Here is a 19,372-nt window from a genome sequence, read left to right as displayed (position 1 = left end):
TGGAAGAATCTTAAATATATAAATGTTTCCACTAATTCTGGAATTATAAAGACTGGTTGAAAACATTTCATCTGAAAGTTAATGCTATTAAAAAGTCTTCGATTTCCTAGTCTGCTTTAACAGAAAAAAAAATAAAATGCAGGTTTGGGTTCCTGTAGGCAAAACAGAAACTAAATTATCATGCTGTAACCAACACTTTTTTCAGAATGGTTTTGATATTTATATTTTCACTTTCCATGGAAATGTGAAATCGGGAAATAACAACAACAGAAGAATATGCTAATTTCTTTTTTTTCATCAAAGCTCTTAAAACATCAGTAAGCACAAATCCTCCACTCACATAAACAAGCTACTTTCATTTAAAAAGTCACATTTTGAGAAGATATCATGACTTACCTAGACCAACATCACAAAAACACAATAAAAGAAAAAGCAGCCAAAGAAAGGGTATTTGACAAGAATCAGTAGAGCTAATTCCAGAAGGAGAGGAGAGAAAATATGAGATAAGAGCTGGTCAAAGTAACATTAACTGTACAATTCCTGTCAGTTTGTTTCAGTTTCTCCAACACATACATAAAAACAGTCTGCAGAATGAGTGAATAATGAATTGAGAGAGTTCCTTGCTGACACTCAGCTACTCAGAACCATTTAGTCACAAAGGAGATGTGAGGAACTAGAGGGGAAGCTTGGAAGACCAAGTCATCATAATAATAACACAGCACAGGAGCTTCACCTTAGATAATAAAAGACAGAAAATAATCTAATTTTAGATATAAAATTATGTCCAGGGTGTTCACCTTTATCTTTGCTCCTTTTTGCCATAATTTGGCAGCTATTAGAATTAATCCTTCATTACACTTGCTGGAGTCAGCCTCCCAACTGTAAGCATTGAGTGTAGTCATCAGCCATTATCAGCAACAGCTTTATTCTATTAATTACAACAGTGTAATGAACAGAAGGTGCTCTAGGAAATACTGTTTGTGATCCTCATACTGTTGGATGTCTCCTCATCCAACCTGACTCACTATCAGGGAAAAGGCATTTTACAACAAGCAAGCATCACCTCAAATTGCAGAAGAGTGGGAGTGTATTCTGGGAGAGTGTTACTGCATTTTCCCTTTCAATAAGCTCTTCCTTAAGAATGCACACTCTGACATAGGGTAATAGGTTCGACAGTGAAGCCCAAAGATAATAAACACACAACAGGAAAGAAATAATGCTAAATGAAAATAAAAATAAGCTCAAGTTTACAACTGAGCAGAGTACTTAAGTCCAACCTACCACCTGAAATACTGAGAAATAACACCTTCAGAACCCTGACGATCTTCTGTGACCTTGTCAGCTCCAATATCAGAATTATTTTAACGTAACGTGTTTCTCATTTAGATCAAACTGAGTTACAATAAAACACATAGGAGAGATGTGTACTGTCACCAGGGCTTTTTCTTCAAAGCTGAACAATTCCTAACACTGTTCTTAAAATGGTACCATAAGCAATACAAGTTATCTCTGGACAGAAATTTTAGTATAAAATATCCAATCAAACACAAACAGGATATTTGCTTTGTTAGTGCTAGAAAATTGCATTTTGTTTACACTGTATTACTTCAGTCCAGATTATTTAAGAATCATTACCTGGCATGAGCTACCATAAAAATCTGTACATGAATAACAAATAAGGTAAACAATACAGATTTATTTTTCATGAATAGGTGAGAACAACAACACTTCTGATGGGAACATCTCATTTGAAGAAAGAAATTTCTTACCAGGCTAGCCTAATTTTCATATTATAAATATAAAGAGATGCAGAAAAACATGGAAAATGTTTTAATAGACAACACAAAACCTGGATAAAAAGATACAATATTAAGGGTTCAAAGGAAACATATTCCATCCAAAAGAAGACTTTTTTTAAAAACAAACAAACAAAAAGCTGGAATGGTTAAGCTGTAAAAAGAAATTAGCATTCTTCAGTAAGTCTCCCCAAAAAAGGAAAACAGAAAAATATGTTAACTATGGCATGACAGTTTTAAAATCAGAATGAACCAGGTCAAAAGAAATGGAGGAACAATTGCATAAAGCCATAAAAGGCAGCATTAAATTATTTTTCAAACAAATCAGGAGGAGGAAGCCCATTAAGGTGTCTCTGTAGAGCTAATAGAAGATCAAAGGGTAAAAAGAGCTCCTGGAACACATGACCACCCCAGAACAGAGATGCTATAAAAGAAAACTGGGGCAAGAACAACTGCTGAGACCAGGCAGTGTCCACTCAGGTGATCCAGAATAACTCAGGGATGAGCAGCACAGCCGTCAGCTGCATTGCTCTTGTTCAAACTGCCTCAGTGCCAGAGGAAAGAAATGTGCCAAATGGACTCTGGAGGACTGCAGGGAGCAACATGGCAATAAGTCTGAAATTTCTAAAAGGCAAACTTGAGCTGTGTTTATAGCAAAAAGCAAACAAAGGAATAAACACACTGGCAAGAGCCATCATTGCCTTTGTAAAGGAAGTCAGGCTTCATTAGATTTCTTTCAATAAGCCACTCGAGACACAGACAAGAAAGATCAAGCTCATCAAGTCTGAATGCCAAAAATATATTTAAACAAAAGCAGGATGAGGTAGGGCAGATAGGAACATCTTATGATGGAGTACAGATGTATTCCTACAGAAAAAGATAAGATCAGAGACCTACGGAGAGTAGATTATTTAAGCTTACTGGTAATTTCTAGTGAATACAATAATCTGTAACAGTACTTATGAGAGGTGATAAACAGTTTTAAAAAGTTTATCATTCACAGGAAGAAAAAAAATAAGTAGATGTGTGAAATATGTAAAAGATGTGAGAAAGGACAGAAGAAGTTGAAATCTCAAACTTTATAAAACACTGTGCATGACCTTCCTGGATATTTTTTTTTCAAACTACACTTAGTCAGTCTCCTTCATTTAACATGAGACAATCACAAAAATTGCCGCCTCAGGAATAAAAGAAGTTTAGTCTCCTAGTTTGGGACTTGCCAACATATCACAGCAGAACAAAACTGGTTCATTCTCCCATGGAAAAAAAAAAATTCTCCTATGCTCAGCACTTTGTAAATTCTTTTGAAGCATCTATAATACCTCAAAAATATGTTAAGAAATAAAAGTCTTTTTTTTTTCTTCCTACTACTGACAGACAGATGGTGCTGTAACACCTAAACGTCCCAATGCAAAGGGCAGCATTTATTTAAAATTTAAATTTGGAAGAGTCAAGCCCGTTCATAACAATATGTGTAAAGCCTAATTTTTCCATGAGGGAACATCTAACTTCCTTCATGTTGCCCCATTACATTTTTTCAGTCTTAATGAGAGCAACTTTTGGGTGCATTCCTGCAGCTTGCACTATCCTTTATCTCCATGTGTTCTGTGGAGAACCATCAATGCTGACCCACTCTAAAGGAGAGAATTCCCACTGAAACCACTACAAAATCTTTTGTTTTAATAAATAAGGACATTACTATTAAGTGTGCTGAAAAACACTTAATATAAAAGGATGTTCTAAGAGCCACAGAAGGAGTTTTTGAGGCACAGGTTCTATAACAAAGCAGCTTTTGTTAAAACCACTGGTAAACTATGGAAAATATGGATCCAGTCAAGGATTAAAACCTTTCCCACAGTAACTTCTTATTACATACAGAAGCAACAATCATCTACAGAAACTACAAAAACCTCAAATACCTTTCCATAATTCTTTCAAGGGGTCTCAAACATTCCCTTTGACTTACAGGTATTCTGCCAGAATTGACATGCAGTCACTTTTAGTCACTTCCTCTGATACAAATAACATATTTCAACATTTAATGCTTAGTGCACCAAAGGGGAAAATATCTGGAATACAGAAGATTATGCATCAAGGGAAGCAGTGGATTTTGCCTTCTGCCAAGGAACAAAAAGCAAAAAGCTCCATTCAAGTCACTATTGGAACGCTTGCCTAGCCTTGCATCCCACCTCTGTCAAGGCAATACCAGGTTTAAGATTTGTTTCCCAGCAGGAGCCATGAAGTAAAACATTCTGTTTATTACCACAGCCTGTAAATTGACACTGAATAAGAATTAAAACTGCGAGGAAGTCCAAGTCTTCCGCATGAAAAAACATAACTGAACACAAAAGGGCAACAAATTTTACAGCAGCTGGAAATGCTAGATTTAATTATTGAAGAGAAATCATGCAGAGAAGTTAGCTGCCTAGCATGATTTATAACAAATGCAAAGGGAAAGTCATGTGAAATTCTCAGCTAATCAACAGAAACAGCCAATAACAAGAATGCCAGCACTTTCTATTTCTATGGATGACAAGAGCTGGAAAAAAAATAAGACCAAAATTCAAGGGGATGACACCACACAATCTCTCAAAAATGACACTTTGAGGAGGCAGGTTATTTTGCCAATTAGATGAGCAGTAACATTTAAATGAAAGAGTACCAAGTGGTTTGTTTTCCTCAGAATGAAGAATCCTTGTCCAGCCATTATAGAAAGTTTTCTGAAAATTATTGTGTGGCACTCTCCACTGCTCTTTGACACACACCATAATGTACAACAATATGAATAGTTTTGTATTGTGCATTTTCCCCCATTTTACTAACTTTTCATGTGACTCTTCCATGCAAAAAAGCCCAAAACACCAAAAACAAGACAAAACACAAACATCAAATAAAGGAACCATGCTCCTGGAACAGTCATCAAAAATACTTTACTCAAGAACTGAGACTTGGTATCACAGAATTTTGCCTAAATCCATCCAAGAGCAAAACAAAGCTTCACTAGAAAGATGAAACACTGAACAGTCCATGCCTAAAAACCTTGCAGGTTTACTTATTTAGAATTCTATAAATATGTATATTCACCCAGAAGTACATCAAGAGATTTACATAAGACAGGAGGCATAGCCAAGGCAATGGGCAGTTCTGTCATAAATTATAAAATAAAGTCAATTAGAGACCAAAATTCCCTCCCCCTCACACCAAATCAAATTATTCCCATAGGCCTGACTCCACAGCAGTCTGCACAGATAATCTAAGACAGTGAGAATCACCACATTTTTCAAGGTCATGTCTAGAAAAATAACTTGGGTGGCAGCATGAAACTACCATAAAGGGGTTCCTCTTCAGGATTTTCAACTCTGTCAAACACCAAGGGTGAGATTTTGAAAAATATCTAAGAAACCTACATATAAATCCAAAGGACAACGGAGAAAATTTAAGGTTATACGGAACTACTCCTTATACAGGTAACAGTGAAAAGACACTTAAGTTTCAGAGAGAGAGAAAACTGCCAGGAGAAGGGACAACAAGTAGAATAGAAAATACTTCTTTTCCATTCCCTTCAGTTTAAATCTATCTCACCGAGGCACTCGAGATTTACTGCATGTCCAAAGTTACAGCAAAACAAGCCTGGAACAACAAGCCTAAAAAAAGAAAACAAAACCCCAAAATCTCCTTGCTTCAGAGACTCTTCCCATGCTTTTGATCATCCCACCATATGGAAAGGGTCCCTCTCCATGTTCTTACCAATGCAGGGCCCCACGACACAGAGACAGAGCAAAGCCCAACCAGAGCTTACACAGCAAAGTTCACATGTGCTACATTTACTGCTGCTTCTCTGTCTCCTCCTGGATGGGAAAACATTGATAGGTGGAGATTTCTCAAAGCACTTCTGGAAGGAAAACATCTCTCCTGTATGGGCAATGAATTAAGAACCAAACAGAAGTGGCACCCCACCACGCAACTTTTAAACTATCACCGGTCAAATAATTTCTTGCATCACATTCCTAAGATGCAGTTTTTAGCACAGAAGTGCCTTTCCTGTATTACCTATTTTCCTAGGCTTTTCCTTCCCCTTAAAATGACCATCCTTACCCCATTTTTAACTGAATATATACAATTACACATAACTAGAGAGCTTCATTATGAAGCTTGCCTCAATTTCCCATTGCTTTCTCCTGCCTCTATGTGCTCCAAATACCAGACTTCAGTTTTAAAAAGTAAAAGAAAATTTGCCTTTTACTTTCAAACTTTCCTTGCAACATAGAGCAAATCTCTTCAAAATCTGACTCAGATATTGCAAGGCTCATCTTCATGACTTCTAGAAATGGAGAATTACAATCAGGTAGCAGTAAACATCCATAAGATCTTTAAAAAGAAAATTGGAGGCTGGATTTTTGCTGACCCAGTGTTAACATGGATTATTTCATATGCAATATGAAACACCAGACTTGCAAGTCTGAATTTAAAAAAAAAAAATGGGTAAGAGTTCTTTCCTTATTTCTCATCTGAGAGCCTTTATCTCTCCTCAACCAGACTCATCTCCTTTCTCCATAGCACTCAGGGCAAAACTTTCTTCTGATCTGAACCAAACATGCCCATCCCAACCATTTCTTAAAAAAAACCTGCAACTAGTAATTTCCAGAAGCACAAAACACTTTTAAATGTGATCAAACCCACATTTTCACATACATAATTTTCCTGGGTTTAATCTTATAGAATCACTCCTCTGCTCATGTTCTTCAGCTATCACATCTTAAGACATGGATGGAACATGGAACACCACAATTTCTGATGGTTAACACGATTTCTGATTGTTACCTGCAGACTCAGATGGATATGACTAATGGTTCCTCTTTCCTCAAAGGAACTCAACACTGACTAAAGTCTGCCACAGACATCAGGTTCTTTACACATTTCGTAGAATCCAATAGTTGTATATCCTTAGTTTCTACACCTGTGGAAGTCATGCTAGCTCAAAGTCTTTTCCAACAAAACTAAACTGGATAAACAGACCACTGATATCTGAGTACACCATTTTCAATTTAAGTTCCACCTGGTAAGTTAAACCTCTTGAGCCACCACCGCTGAGACAGGAGAGATTCAAACCAGCATCAGCTCAAAATAACAGCCAACTTTCATCCTAGAGACTTGTCACAGCAGAACTCAGAGCTATATTAAAAATGTAAGTTGATGCTCTGTTTAAATTTCTTCCAGACACCATAAAAGGTATCTTGAGGCTGAACTAGGGCTAAGAGTGCAGCTGTCACTGAACAACTGTATTCACAGAGAGCCTGTATTTATACGAGAGAACCCTTCATTTCTCTCACGTTTCCTACATACACACCCCACTCTTTGCAAATAGTTTGCATCTGAAGGGAAAAAGTGGGCTGCTCATCTAATCAATAACAACATGTCATGCATGGAGCTTCTGCATAAATCCAGAGCAAAAGATGTCAAGCATGTCCCAGTCCAATGATTATCAGGCAACGGAGCAAAAGGATGCACTTTTCATCTCCACAGGACTGTCGCCAAACCCTTGATGTAATAAATGAAACATGCCTGCTATTTCACCATAGCAGAACGGTACTGTAGATACCTTCCAACATCTCTGTTTGCAGGAGGGGGTAACTAGCTCTAGATGAAGTGCAGATATGTTATTAGACAACGCACAGCTTGAATCCCGGGGCCAACGCAGATGACCTTTAGAACATAAGCACTGTCTAAGACAAATATGCTTTCATCTTTGGGGAGTATTTTTTCAAGTAAAGATTTAAGAGGAAAACAGTTTAGAAATATGTTAAACACAAATGTGCCTTCAATCTCTTAATGCTTCATTTTAAAACAAAACCACAAGTAATATCACATGTCAGAAGAAAAACAAAGTACTCTTTAAGTAGAATATTAGTGAATTGAGATTTAGCTTCATTTTCATTTATCCAATAATTAAAGCACAAGGAAAGCTGATATATAATGTAACCAAGACCCTAAATTGGAGGTATGACCAAAGTGACTCAGAAAACAGGCTTGTATTTTTGTTTGAAGTAATAAAAGTTTATTACAAAAACAGAAACCATCATTTCACTTTAGATTCCCTTAAGTGGGGTGAAAATATGAAAACATAACTAAACCACACTGAGACATGTAAAACATAGGGAGAATGGGTTTAGAGAGGGATTAGTTAAATAGCAGATGATACAAAATGATAAAAGAAAGTAATTTCTCATTTTTCACTTCACAGCCTGTTACCACTTATCTTCAGCAAAGTGGTTTTTTTCAGGCCTGTATCTTAACTGTGATGCTAAGCAGCTTTAACACATACAGTGATATTTGCTAAATGGAAAAGAGCAGCATTGGTATGATAAAATTCTTTCTCCTACAATCTATGGTGTGCAGATTTCAGCAAGTTTTGAGCTGCTCTGCTCAGTCTGTTTTTGCATCAAAGTTAGCAGCAAACTTATCAAATCACCCTACAACTGCAAAGCACCATTCAGAATGGAACCTCCTGAAGCCTGCAAAGCCCATATCACAGCCTGGAATCCTTATACACAGTGGGATGGTTATGCTTTTGTGTTTTGCTTTTTGAAACAAGATTTCCTTTCTTACCTCAAATTCAGCATGGCGGTTAATATCCTCTGCCCTCTGCCTGCTCAGGATAAATTCTGCTTCATTAGCCACTCGTACCAGATGCTCCTTCATGGTTTGACTCAGCAACCTGAGGACAGAAAAGATTTAGGAAATGCCTTAGAGAATGAAGTCCAAAAATAAAAATCTGGAAATACAATGTATATATATGCAAATATGCTGGGCTCTTATGACTGACTTTATTGTCCTAAGAAAACAGTATAAATAAGGTTGGGGGGTAATTCTCTGGCAATTAGTAAAATAGTATTTCTATAGTAAAAAGAAGTAAATATTAAATAAAATGTAAACACTCCAGACAGTCATTTGTTTTACCTGAAACAGAGACATATAAAAAAAAAATCTTTCACATCCACCACCACATAAAGTAAGCAGGTTTTGCATATAAACACCCACAGTTAAAGCTCTGACATAATTGATGTAAAGTCTAAATTAAAAAAAATGCAATGCAATACAGTTTTTCCTCCAAATGCAAGATTGAAATTTTACGGTAAGTATACATTTAAGTAATATTCTCAGGATTATAAAACATTCTCAGTCTCACAAATGAAATGCTAAGATATACATTGTTACAGGTTATGTACAGAATAAAGCTGTAATTCAAACTGAGATTTCTGAGGCTTTCATAAACCCTGAGTTTATGAATGGCAGCTGAGCTGACAGATTGAATTACAGCCCAATTATTCTCTGAGTTCACATATTGTTACTAAAAACATTTCCTTTTTAATTAGTTACATTGGGATTCATAAAGTTGAAACTGGCTATACACGAGTCACACTGTTTTAGAAGGTGCATATTTCCACAGGATCACTCCAAGAAACACCAGATAAATCCATTACATGCTCTACGGATTAAATCTTAAAAATATCTGTTATTAAATCTTTTTTTTGTAAGGTTTCCAGTTGTAGAAAAAAGAGTAGCAGAATGTAAAATCACTTGCTTTCCTTGCACATATAAACTAAAGTTCAGAGTGTATTAAAAGGCTTTCTTTACAACCACAGGATTTATTATTCAGGATGTCTTCTAATGCATCCAATGTTAATTTTAACCCAAATAACTTATTTATCTGAAATAAGGATCCACTTGTCTCTTACTGTATGTTTGAAAGAGTGATGCTTTGCTGTCTCTTTTCCTATGCTTTCAGAATTCCACACCTGCAGGAGCCTTGCTCCCATGAGAAGAAATTCAGAGGCAGAACAACACCTGAAGGTCTTTGTTCACTGCCCCTCTCATTCCAGAAAACTGCAGCACAGCAGCCACATGAGGCCACAAGCTCAGGCACCAGCCAAGTTGGTGGATTAGTCTCTCCCCATGGATGAAGTCTTGAAATCAGAAATATGCACAATTCACTGTTCAAGATGTGATTTCTCCTTCTGTTTAGGGAGGCTTGTACAAAAGCCACTAGTTTGAAACCACATTACAAGCCCTTTTTTTTTTTTTCCTATTTTTACTCACTGTTAGAATAGATGCAGCTGTTGAGCAACAAACATACAATTCTGCCAATTTATCTGCATGCATTAGTGACAAACCAGCAACAAGGAACTGTATAAGCAATAGTCTGGGCAGATGCCAAGTGTCTTGTCTCTTTCTCCATGATCTCCAGTAGCACATTCAAATCTGACACATAAGCATTTAAATAAACTCTTTTTTATTGAACTAAGAACTGTTCAAAAAAATTAAGGGGATCAGAAATGCCCAGGTACTACGATATCATGTATTACAAGTTGCATGTAACACAGTTGGACAGTATTCCATTATTTTCCCTAAGTTTGTCAATACCAATATCCTCTGCTAGCTTGATCAGACTTTGAAAAGTAACAGCTGTCCTCTAAAAGGTCTACTTTTAATCTAATTATACACTCTGAGTCCCACTTTTCTTTCATTTGTTTATGAAATCACCCTATATAATAATTGTCTTAACACTTTACAACATGGTTTTCCTTTTTATCTACCAAACATGGTAGATAGCTGGTAAGCAGCCCAGCACCTGCTATGCATGTCCAGAAAGGATGGATGTGTTCCAAACAAAGCAAAGAACTACATTCCCTCACACAGGAACAACACTGTCCAAACAGCCCAGAGGGGTACCCAGTGAAAGCAAATACACCTCAAGTTCCAGGAAGAGCTTTTTCTCCTATGGATCAGTGGTTTCCTCTGTCACCCTCAGCTCTCCTTGCTAATCCCACACACTTTCCTCACTTTCTCTATGATACTTCACACAGGGGTAGGCCAGGTAGATGAAACTGAGACATGATTTTTCTTTTTTTCTTTCTTTTACATTCAAGAACTTTAAATTTTAATCTTTCTTTTCAGTTCAACCTTTTCCAAACACTGCATATGCTCAGCTTAGCTTTCTTATAACAAACAATTCAAGTTGCATTATCATCTAGGGCAGTGTGGAGTTCCTTTATGAAAACAGTATCCACATACAAGGCATACCACACATATTTCTATTTTGAATTTACCACTTAAGTATGGAACTTTGTAAAGTAAATATATATATCCTTACATAAATGTAATGATGGCATGATATAATAGAGGAGTCTTTAGCCATCAATAAAAATCAAAGGCAAATATGAGCTCACAGCACCTGTATAAATGAACACACCTCTGCTTATTTTAAAATTAAATTTTAATCACCTACTAAAGACAAATTTTGGGAATCTTGGCAGCTGCTAGTTTTCCATTTAAGGGAACAAAATGTTGAACAGAAACTTGTTAAGTGTAGCTCACTGCTATCAATAAAACTGTTCCCAGGTGAGCAGATCACTTCTGAAGCAAGGACAGGATTCCAACTCTTGCTGAAGAATTAGTTCTACTCCAAACCACAGACAAAACATTTTGTATATGAGGGAGAGCCTATAAACTTAATTATCTAGATCAGGTAACTTTGAGAAACAAAGGCTTCCTTAAGAAAAAAATGTTTAGAAACACCTGATTCTCCTCACTGAGACAGTAAGTGGCACTTCACGGATTTAAAGGACCACAATGGTCCCTTCTGGTTCCTGCTTTGGTCTCTCATGAAAATCAATCATGAATGTCTTCCTGAAAACAATTTCATTTCCTCCATCAAATCTGTACATTCTGTTCACACTACAGGAGATCTTACAGAAAAATACTCTTTTTTTTGTTTGCTTGTGAGGAGTTTTTTGGTGGTTTTTTGTTTGTTGTTTGTTGTTTTGTTTTTTTTTAATAAGGCTTGAAGCTTATAGAATCATAAATTGGTTTCAGTTGGAAGGGACCTTAAGGATCATCTCCAACCCCACACTGTGGGCAGGGACACCTTCCACTAGACCAGATTGATCAGAGCCCCATCCAGCCTGGCCTTGAACACTTCCAGGGATGGGGCATCTGCAGCTTCTCTGGGCCACCTGCGCCAGACCAAAAAGACATTTTACACCATATTCTCCCATAAAATAGTTTTATAATAAGGAAATTATTATAAAATTCCCTAACCCTTTTTGTGCTTTTATCCTGATTTTTTTTCCCAGCAATTAGATTACATCAGTTCTTTCTCAGTTAAACAAAATGTCCATCTAAAACACATTAAATACTTTTTTTACAGCAAAATGACAGCTTTTCTCTTCTTTGAGTAAACAGACAGATTGAACTTTTTGTCTTTTCCAAAGTATGCACACCTAAGCTTAAAGATAAACTCAAGTCTAATAATTTCCTTCTTGCTGATGCTTGGTAATCCCTGTATGAAGGTCCATGGACCATACTTGCCTTATATTATCTCATACACCTGCTGATTTTTTTCAGTACTATTAAACACCAAAATGGTGTTGAATGTGCTGATTTACACTCCACCACCCTGACAGATTCTCTTCTTGTTTGTTCTTATTTATTACATGCTATTGAATTATTATTTTCCTGATCTTAATACAAGAAGAATGTGGATGGAGTGTGGATGGGCACATTTTGGAGAAGTTAGACATGATTATTTATGAGTGCAAAGACTCTGGGTACTGGGGCTGCTCTTCTGCTTGCAGTGCACACCAGATTCGAGGTCTCAGACAAACTTTTCTTCCCAAGCACTTTTTTTCCAGACTGAAATGTTCTAAAACATGTGCTAAACTTTGAAAAGATGATCAGCCTAGTAAAAACAAGCAAGGGGATGGATTCCACGCTGGAAGTTAAATATATGCTTGCATATTTTGCTGGGTCACAAATGAAGTGCTAAACCATTGAGAGAAAGAGTTCCAGCCAAATACATGAGATTGAGTGATTTTCATTGTTATGCTGGAAAACTATGAGACACAGAAATAAAACTCCTCCTCCAATTTCTGGCTGCTGAACGCTTCGATGAGCAAGTAAAAAAGCTGGTCCTTATAATAGGGAAAAATTAGGAAGTAAAAGAGACAAAAAAATAAATGGAAATGTGCAAAGCAAAAGCAAGTGAGAGATTGACAAATTCTGGATTACTATTACTGATGTCTAACAATTATCAGTTTTAGTCCAAGTATGAAAAAAGCTTCTTAGGTGACACTGGCAACATTTAGGCACAAATCTATTGTGCCAAACTACTGTGGGGAGAGACTGTAAGTTCCAGGTGCTCCACAACAGAGAACTCTGAGACAGCCAAGCAAGGTGACCTCTCCTACTTGCATTCCTTCCTCATAAACCTGGCATGTAGGAGATTCTCTGACTTCAAAAGTTATCCATGTTCTACATGGATATATATGTGGACTTTCATGGGATCTGACTGTTCAATGTGCTAAGTAGTGGAATTACTGTTGCAAGGGCATTTTACAATTGCTTTGTGGAACATAGATACTATACTTTACAGATACTCTACTGAATTCTCAAAGAATATAGTTAGTCCATAACATCTTAAAGACTGAAGTTTGAACAAATTTATTAACCTAAAATGGGAGACAAAAAAAAAAAAGGCACTCCAAAGCTGTGCAGACTTACCTAAATGCTTACTTGGACACACACTAGCTTTCAATGAAACAGAAGTTTGAAAAGGCAGCTGAGAGAAAATCCAATATTTTCTTTCTAGGAGAGCCTCTTAGGACATGGCAGAGCCCATTGAAAACTGTTGTGTTCACATTTCAAAGCCACTGCACAGTACTATTGGAGATGATTTCTGAAAATGTCCCATCAGATGGCAATAGTACAGTACATGTATGCACACAATACAGCACAAATACCTTCTTGTTACACTTGCAATAATTTATTTTTTAGAAAGCAGATGGTATCAAAAACTTCCCATATTAAAAAAAACGTTTCAGAACTCCCAGGGGCTCAAAAGTGGTTGATGAATTTCCTTTTTCATAGACCCAACAAATTAATTATGTATTCTCACAAGCAAAACCTACCTTTGCAACATACACACCCTTCAAAACTCAGTGAAATAAAGAACTGGTTTTTCAAATGGTTGTGTCCACCACAGTATACCTTAGTGCACACACATACACACAAAAAAAATTAGGTAGCATCAAGAACCCCACCCAAGTCAACTTATCCAGCTCTGAAACACATTCAGGTTACAATTCCTAACTTTCAGCACATTTAAAATGCTGTTTTAGGTCTAGCATAATAATCTTATGCATTCAAATTTACACATTAACAAAGCTGCTTTTTCTTTTTTTAAAACAAACCAAAACAATAACCTCAAGACTCAGAAAGTAAATAATCAAAAATCTCTTTTACAAAACATACCACTTAAACAGAAAGGGTTGTTAACAATCAAAAAGAAAGGACATGTGGAAAACATGTCTTTTTTCTTATGAAACAAGAGTGAGGTGCAGGTTCTATGTCATTAGAATCTCAGGACAAGGAGGCTGCAGCACAGGGAGCAGACTAGCAGTAATCAATTTTACTTTGGACCAGACTGCATTTATCATTTTTCTCCAGAGCCTTTTTTGGTCAATTATGCACAAAGTCTGACAGTTATCATCCATTTTTTCATTAATAGCTGTATTTTTCTAACTGTTTTTCCATCACAGTAGTTGCTTCTATGGCAACACAACCATCCAACATTCATTCCTTGAGAGTGACCGCAGTGTTGTGAGAGACAATTGAATGGGGCAGCCTACATCTGTCCCCTATTTTCCCTTTAGAAAGCATCCAAATAATTGGCCAGCCAGCTTGATTGCCAAGTATTTCAATATTAAAAATATCTGCATTCATGATCAGTCAAAAGCAATACACAGAATTTCAGACAAGGAACAGCAGGTGACATATGTTTAAATTTTGTTAGTACAGTTCTTAAATTCCTCCCCACCCCCTCAGCTCTAGAAATATAGATGATTACAGCATTCCAGATTTTATACTATTAGATCTTATAAGAGCATCATACTGTTGCATTTGGTTGTTTCTGGAGAGGTCTGGGACTTTTTTTTTGGTTGGTTGATGGAGTTTTTACTTGCTACAGATGTTAATTTTGCATTCTGTTTGCCTTCCTTCTTCTCCCAATAACTTCTGAATTAATTGTACGATTCCAACAAATACTTTTAATAGAAGGCTATAGTGTCTCAAAAACAATAATTTTAAATCCAAGGGAGCACAAAAGCCCTTGCAAGATTCCTTTGGGAAAAGAAAAAAAAAAAAGCTGGTTTCAACTACACTGAAAGACCCATTAGAAAATGCCCTGATACAGAGGGGAGAATTTTGATTAGATTTCATTCCTCATTACACAACAAAGAACAGGGCAATAAAAAAATGCTACAGGAAAACAAGCATGGATACACTTATGAATCCTTATGTTTTGGGTTGCCTTGTTTGAATAAGGATTTGAAAAAGCAAAGGTAAGGAGAGGAAATTATACATGGATTCTGCTAGTTTAATGAGATCGTCTTTAAATCAAACATTCTGGGACTTTTTTTAGCAAATATTCATTTACAAGTGTATAAAAATGTAAGCATAGAACACTGTTCCATAATTCTTCAGATGGCCAAGAAAACTCTGCTTGAGAATATTAAAATCAAGCATCTTATAGAGTCTCTTCAACTGAAAATTGGAAAGAATAATTGCTGCAGCATGCTTAGGAGACTGATCCCTCAACCCCTGCCATGCCAAACCCATTATCACCCCAAAGGGGATAATAACTGTCATGCCTGCTCTCAAGCTCGAGTACGTTTGTTAGTGCCCTGACTGATACAGAAAACAAGATCCAGCATAAGAGATGCTTCACACTTAAGTGTGCTAATGAATCACAGCGACAGCAGAGGGTTTTAACCTTCACACAGCACAGGAGCTGCTGCTAACCAGTCAACTACAGGAAATCAGGCTCTAGCAAAAGAGCCATTTGTACATGCAAGGAAATAAAACAAAGCTGAGCTTGGGTTTTAGTTCATAAATAATAGCTCCACCATCTTGTGCATAAGAAGGAAACACAGTTAGTTCCAGGGTTCAAAAAAGGAATCCGTCTGGGCACCTCAGAAGTCTCCAAAGGAGAGGGCTGGCCATGGCAGTGAACTAGATCCCACCTAAAGGATGGTTCTGGTGAACAAATTCCCTTGTCAGTAAGTTGTCAGGTTCAGGCTCCAAAACAGACTCTCCCTAAAGGGAGGATCCAAAGGTAAAAGGCAAGCACAAAGAATGAAATCCAGACTGACAGAAGTTCAGCAGGCTAAGGAAAACATTTCACAACCTATCCTTCTGCTGCACAGATGGCTCAGTACATGGAGGAGCCATGGGTACAGGCACCTTTTTAACGAGGTTTCAAAGAGTATTAATAGTGTTCCCAGACGCTACAATAACAGAGAACAATATTTACTATTTTTTATTAAAACCAGATTAATGTTAAATGTAGCAATGTATTGATGTATCTTTTGATGATGTATCTTTTACTGCACAGAAAGAAGTTATTCTTCAATATCTGCTCCTTTACCTTACATTCTGTAGCTTGCTGGATTTCTATGCTGGCTTTTTCTTTTTACTATGCTTGTAATCTGGACTTCAGGCCTTCAGTTGTGTATTTCTGTTTTAGGCAGCTTTACAGTTCTGTATTTCCACACATCAGCCTCCTGTTCAGAGATTTTCTTTCAGTTCAAGACTCAAAACTTCACTGGGCACAAACTAATCAATTCTACTCTACACATGAAGAGGGTGTGATCTACCTGGAAAGGCAGGGAGCAACTTTTCTGTGGAACACATTAGTTACTTGTGAACATGAAGAAATTCAGACCAACACATTCTGAATGCAGCACACACACTGCAGATCTTACGAGTCCCAGAGGCAAACTTTCTGCACATATTTTTGTCCAGGGAATCCTAGCCAAAACACAGCAAGCCTAAATCTAAAACTTCCAACTGCTGAGAGAAAGAGAGGTACATTCATACCTTTCACATAAAAGCAAAAAATACATTTGAAAGCAAGTAGAAGAGAGATTTACATCTCCCCTTCTAGACTTCTTCCAGAAAGATTTTTCAGTCATCTTATTTGCTCAATAAAAAAAAAAAACAAAAAAAAAACAGTAGAACATACCTCAAGCTGGAATATCCTACAGCACCATTAGTCCAAAACATCTAGTAATAAACACTCGGAATAAAACTCTGATTTACAAAGATTATAGGGTGACCAAATTCCCCCTACCAAGGCAGTACTCAATAGCAATTCTGCAATTCCACAAATTCCAGGCAGTTCTTCCAGTCCTTGATTTTATTTACTGTAACTCCCTTTTATTTACTGTAACATCATGGTGCCCTACAGAAATCCTTCCCTATCCCATCCTTCCCTGGTGCTGAACCAGTTCTGTCCTTTCTACAACTGCTTGGTCATATTTTCTTGTGCACTTGTAGAAACAACCTAAAATTCAGCTTTTATTGTATAACTATGCAGCTCAAGTCTAAATCAGTATCATTCAGATATTTTCTTAAGTTTCAATTAAAAGACTTTCGCTTTTGGAGTTTCTAAGACTATAATGCTATGGCAAAAATATACAAAAAATAGCAAATAGAATAAAATACAAGGTCTGAGATGTTTTAGTCCAAGTGTTAGCATATGTGCAAGAAAAAGAACATGCAAATTGCATAAAGAGAAGGAAAGAGTAGTTCTGGAATACAGTTCCTATCATTTGAGGGATAATAGTTTGATTTTAGTGATTGCTGAAAAGCCACAAAGCACTGCAATTCAGCAGTAACTATAAAGGCTCCTGTAAACAGCAAAGGAGGAAAATGGAGGCAGATAAAAGGAGCCATTTTTAAGAAATTAATCCCCTCTCCTCTTCACCATAATGAATGTTATGCTTCCACTTAAAAAAAAAAAAAACCTAAAAAAAACCCAACTCTGCTACACGTCAGAAATGAAATGAAGTAACAATTACGCAGACATTTTCTGCTAACCAAAACCACACTTCCTAGTCTTCAAGGGATCATTTGTCCCTGAGACAACCACTCTGGCTCAGGCTAGACTCTAAGTTATTGATGTTGTTTATGGAGGTGGGGGAGTGATTCCATCTGTCTGTGATGGGCACTGCATGTTTTGAGGAGAAAATAGTCAATTCCAAACAGTTTACTGATAGAAAGCTTGACCTGGATGAGCTGAATAGCTACTGGGTGACTGCCATGCACAGCTCAGTCTCAGCAACTGATTTGTCCATGATAATCATCTTACACAGATGAACCTTACATTGTGGTTTACATGTGTGTGGGATCTCTATGTTATCTATGCTAATAAAACATTAATCAAAGGCCAAATTTATAGCAGGCATTTTGTAAGTAAGGTCAAGACAGGTCAGCCTCACATAATAGGAAACAACTATAGGCTAGATCTTAACACTGTAACTGAACACCCTTGTTACTTTACCTTGGCCCTTGGGATCAAGACTAGTAGCAAAATGTTTTTCCTGCCTCAGAATGGTGTTTCGCCTACCATAAACTGAAATGCAACCATTAAAAGCCATTAAAATGGCCATTATTTTTATGTATCTTGAGAACATCTACATCTTAAGAAAGAAAATCTCAAATAGCCATTTCCCCATTCTTAAAATGATAAAAAGGTATTTCTATAGCATATTAATTTATGTAATAAATTATTATGGTTTTAGTTAGGTAGTTGTCCTAATCATGTAATATTTATTTTCTATTTGGATTCTTACTAGCTGAAGTTACTCACTAACTGAAGTTACATTTAAATAAATGGCATTTCTTATAATACACCTTAGCTAACTCGTTAAGACATCTTGAAAAAAATCCTTTAGGAAAAAAGTAAATACTGTTCTTAGCCTGCCTCAACAACCAATTCAATATTAATGAATAAAATATTGATGGTTCTGAACACTGCTACAAGTCAAAGAGCATGGCCTCATCACCTTCTCTGTCATTTTCTATCAGTTCCAATAATATACATATAAAGTTATGGATAGAACATTAAACTAATTGGTAATATTAAGAGGGTTTTTTCCTTAGAGGGCCTCTCCTCCTTTCTAGTTTAAGAGATAGATCAGAAATAAATGAGCAAACTGGAATCTAATTTTTGAGACAGAGGCTTATCTCACAATTCCTAGCAGTAATGTCTTTCAAATATCAATTCCCTTTCTCAAGAGATTAGCTGAATACAAATTATACTTTCAACATTAACCAGTACACAAGGACAGGAAGAAAGAAAATCCATGACACACAGATAAGCAAAGTATTTAATGAAAATAAAGAGCATTAAGATTCTGCAAAATCCCATATTCAGAATCAGAACTGAACCAAAGTACTAAAGAACATGAAACCATGCTCGTAAAACTTTAAGAAAATTACACAAAAAGAAAGAAGAAAAATTATTTTTAAAAAGTTCAAGGCACAGAACTCCCTGAAGGCTAAGGCAGAGGTGCTATCAAATATTGTGACTTACCTTCCTTCATTAACAAGCTCAATAAAGGCCAGGCCAGCATTCTTCTGTATAGAGTTTTGCCACTCCTGGGTAAAGACAAAACAGAAAAGAAAACTAGCTGTATAAAAACAAAACTTGGAAGAAGCATTTTCAGAGACAAAAT

General features: G+C 36.6%; 1 protein-coding gene across 6 annotated transcripts in view; it reads right to left on the bottom strand.

Annotated features, from left to right (window-relative positions):
• Positions 1-19,372, bottom strand: part of LRBA (LPS responsive beige-like anchor protein) — a 369,517-nt gene that overhangs the window by 230,437 nt on the left and 119,708 nt on the right. For all 6 annotated transcript variants that reach the window (XM_054633381.2, XM_077176952.1, XM_077176953.1 and 3 more), the window contains 2 exons: positions 19,231-19,295; positions 8,403-8,511 (listed from right to left, as the gene is read on the bottom strand). In XM_054633381.2, coding sequence (XP_054489356.2) covers positions 8,403-8,511; positions 19,231-19,295 — 174 coding nt within the window. The remainder of the gene's footprint in view (positions 1-8,402; positions 8,512-19,230; positions 19,296-19,372) is intronic.

Source organism: Agelaius phoeniceus, chromosome 4 (assembly GCF_051311805.1).
Source record: "Agelaius phoeniceus isolate bAgePho1 chromosome 4, bAgePho1.hap1, whole genome shotgun sequence".
In the NCBI taxonomy this organism is placed as follows: Eukaryota; Metazoa; Chordata; class Aves; order Passeriformes; family Icteridae; genus Agelaius; species Agelaius phoeniceus.
The sequence above is the reverse complement of the archived record's forward strand: the minus strand, read 5'-3'. Positions and strand labels throughout refer to the sequence as shown.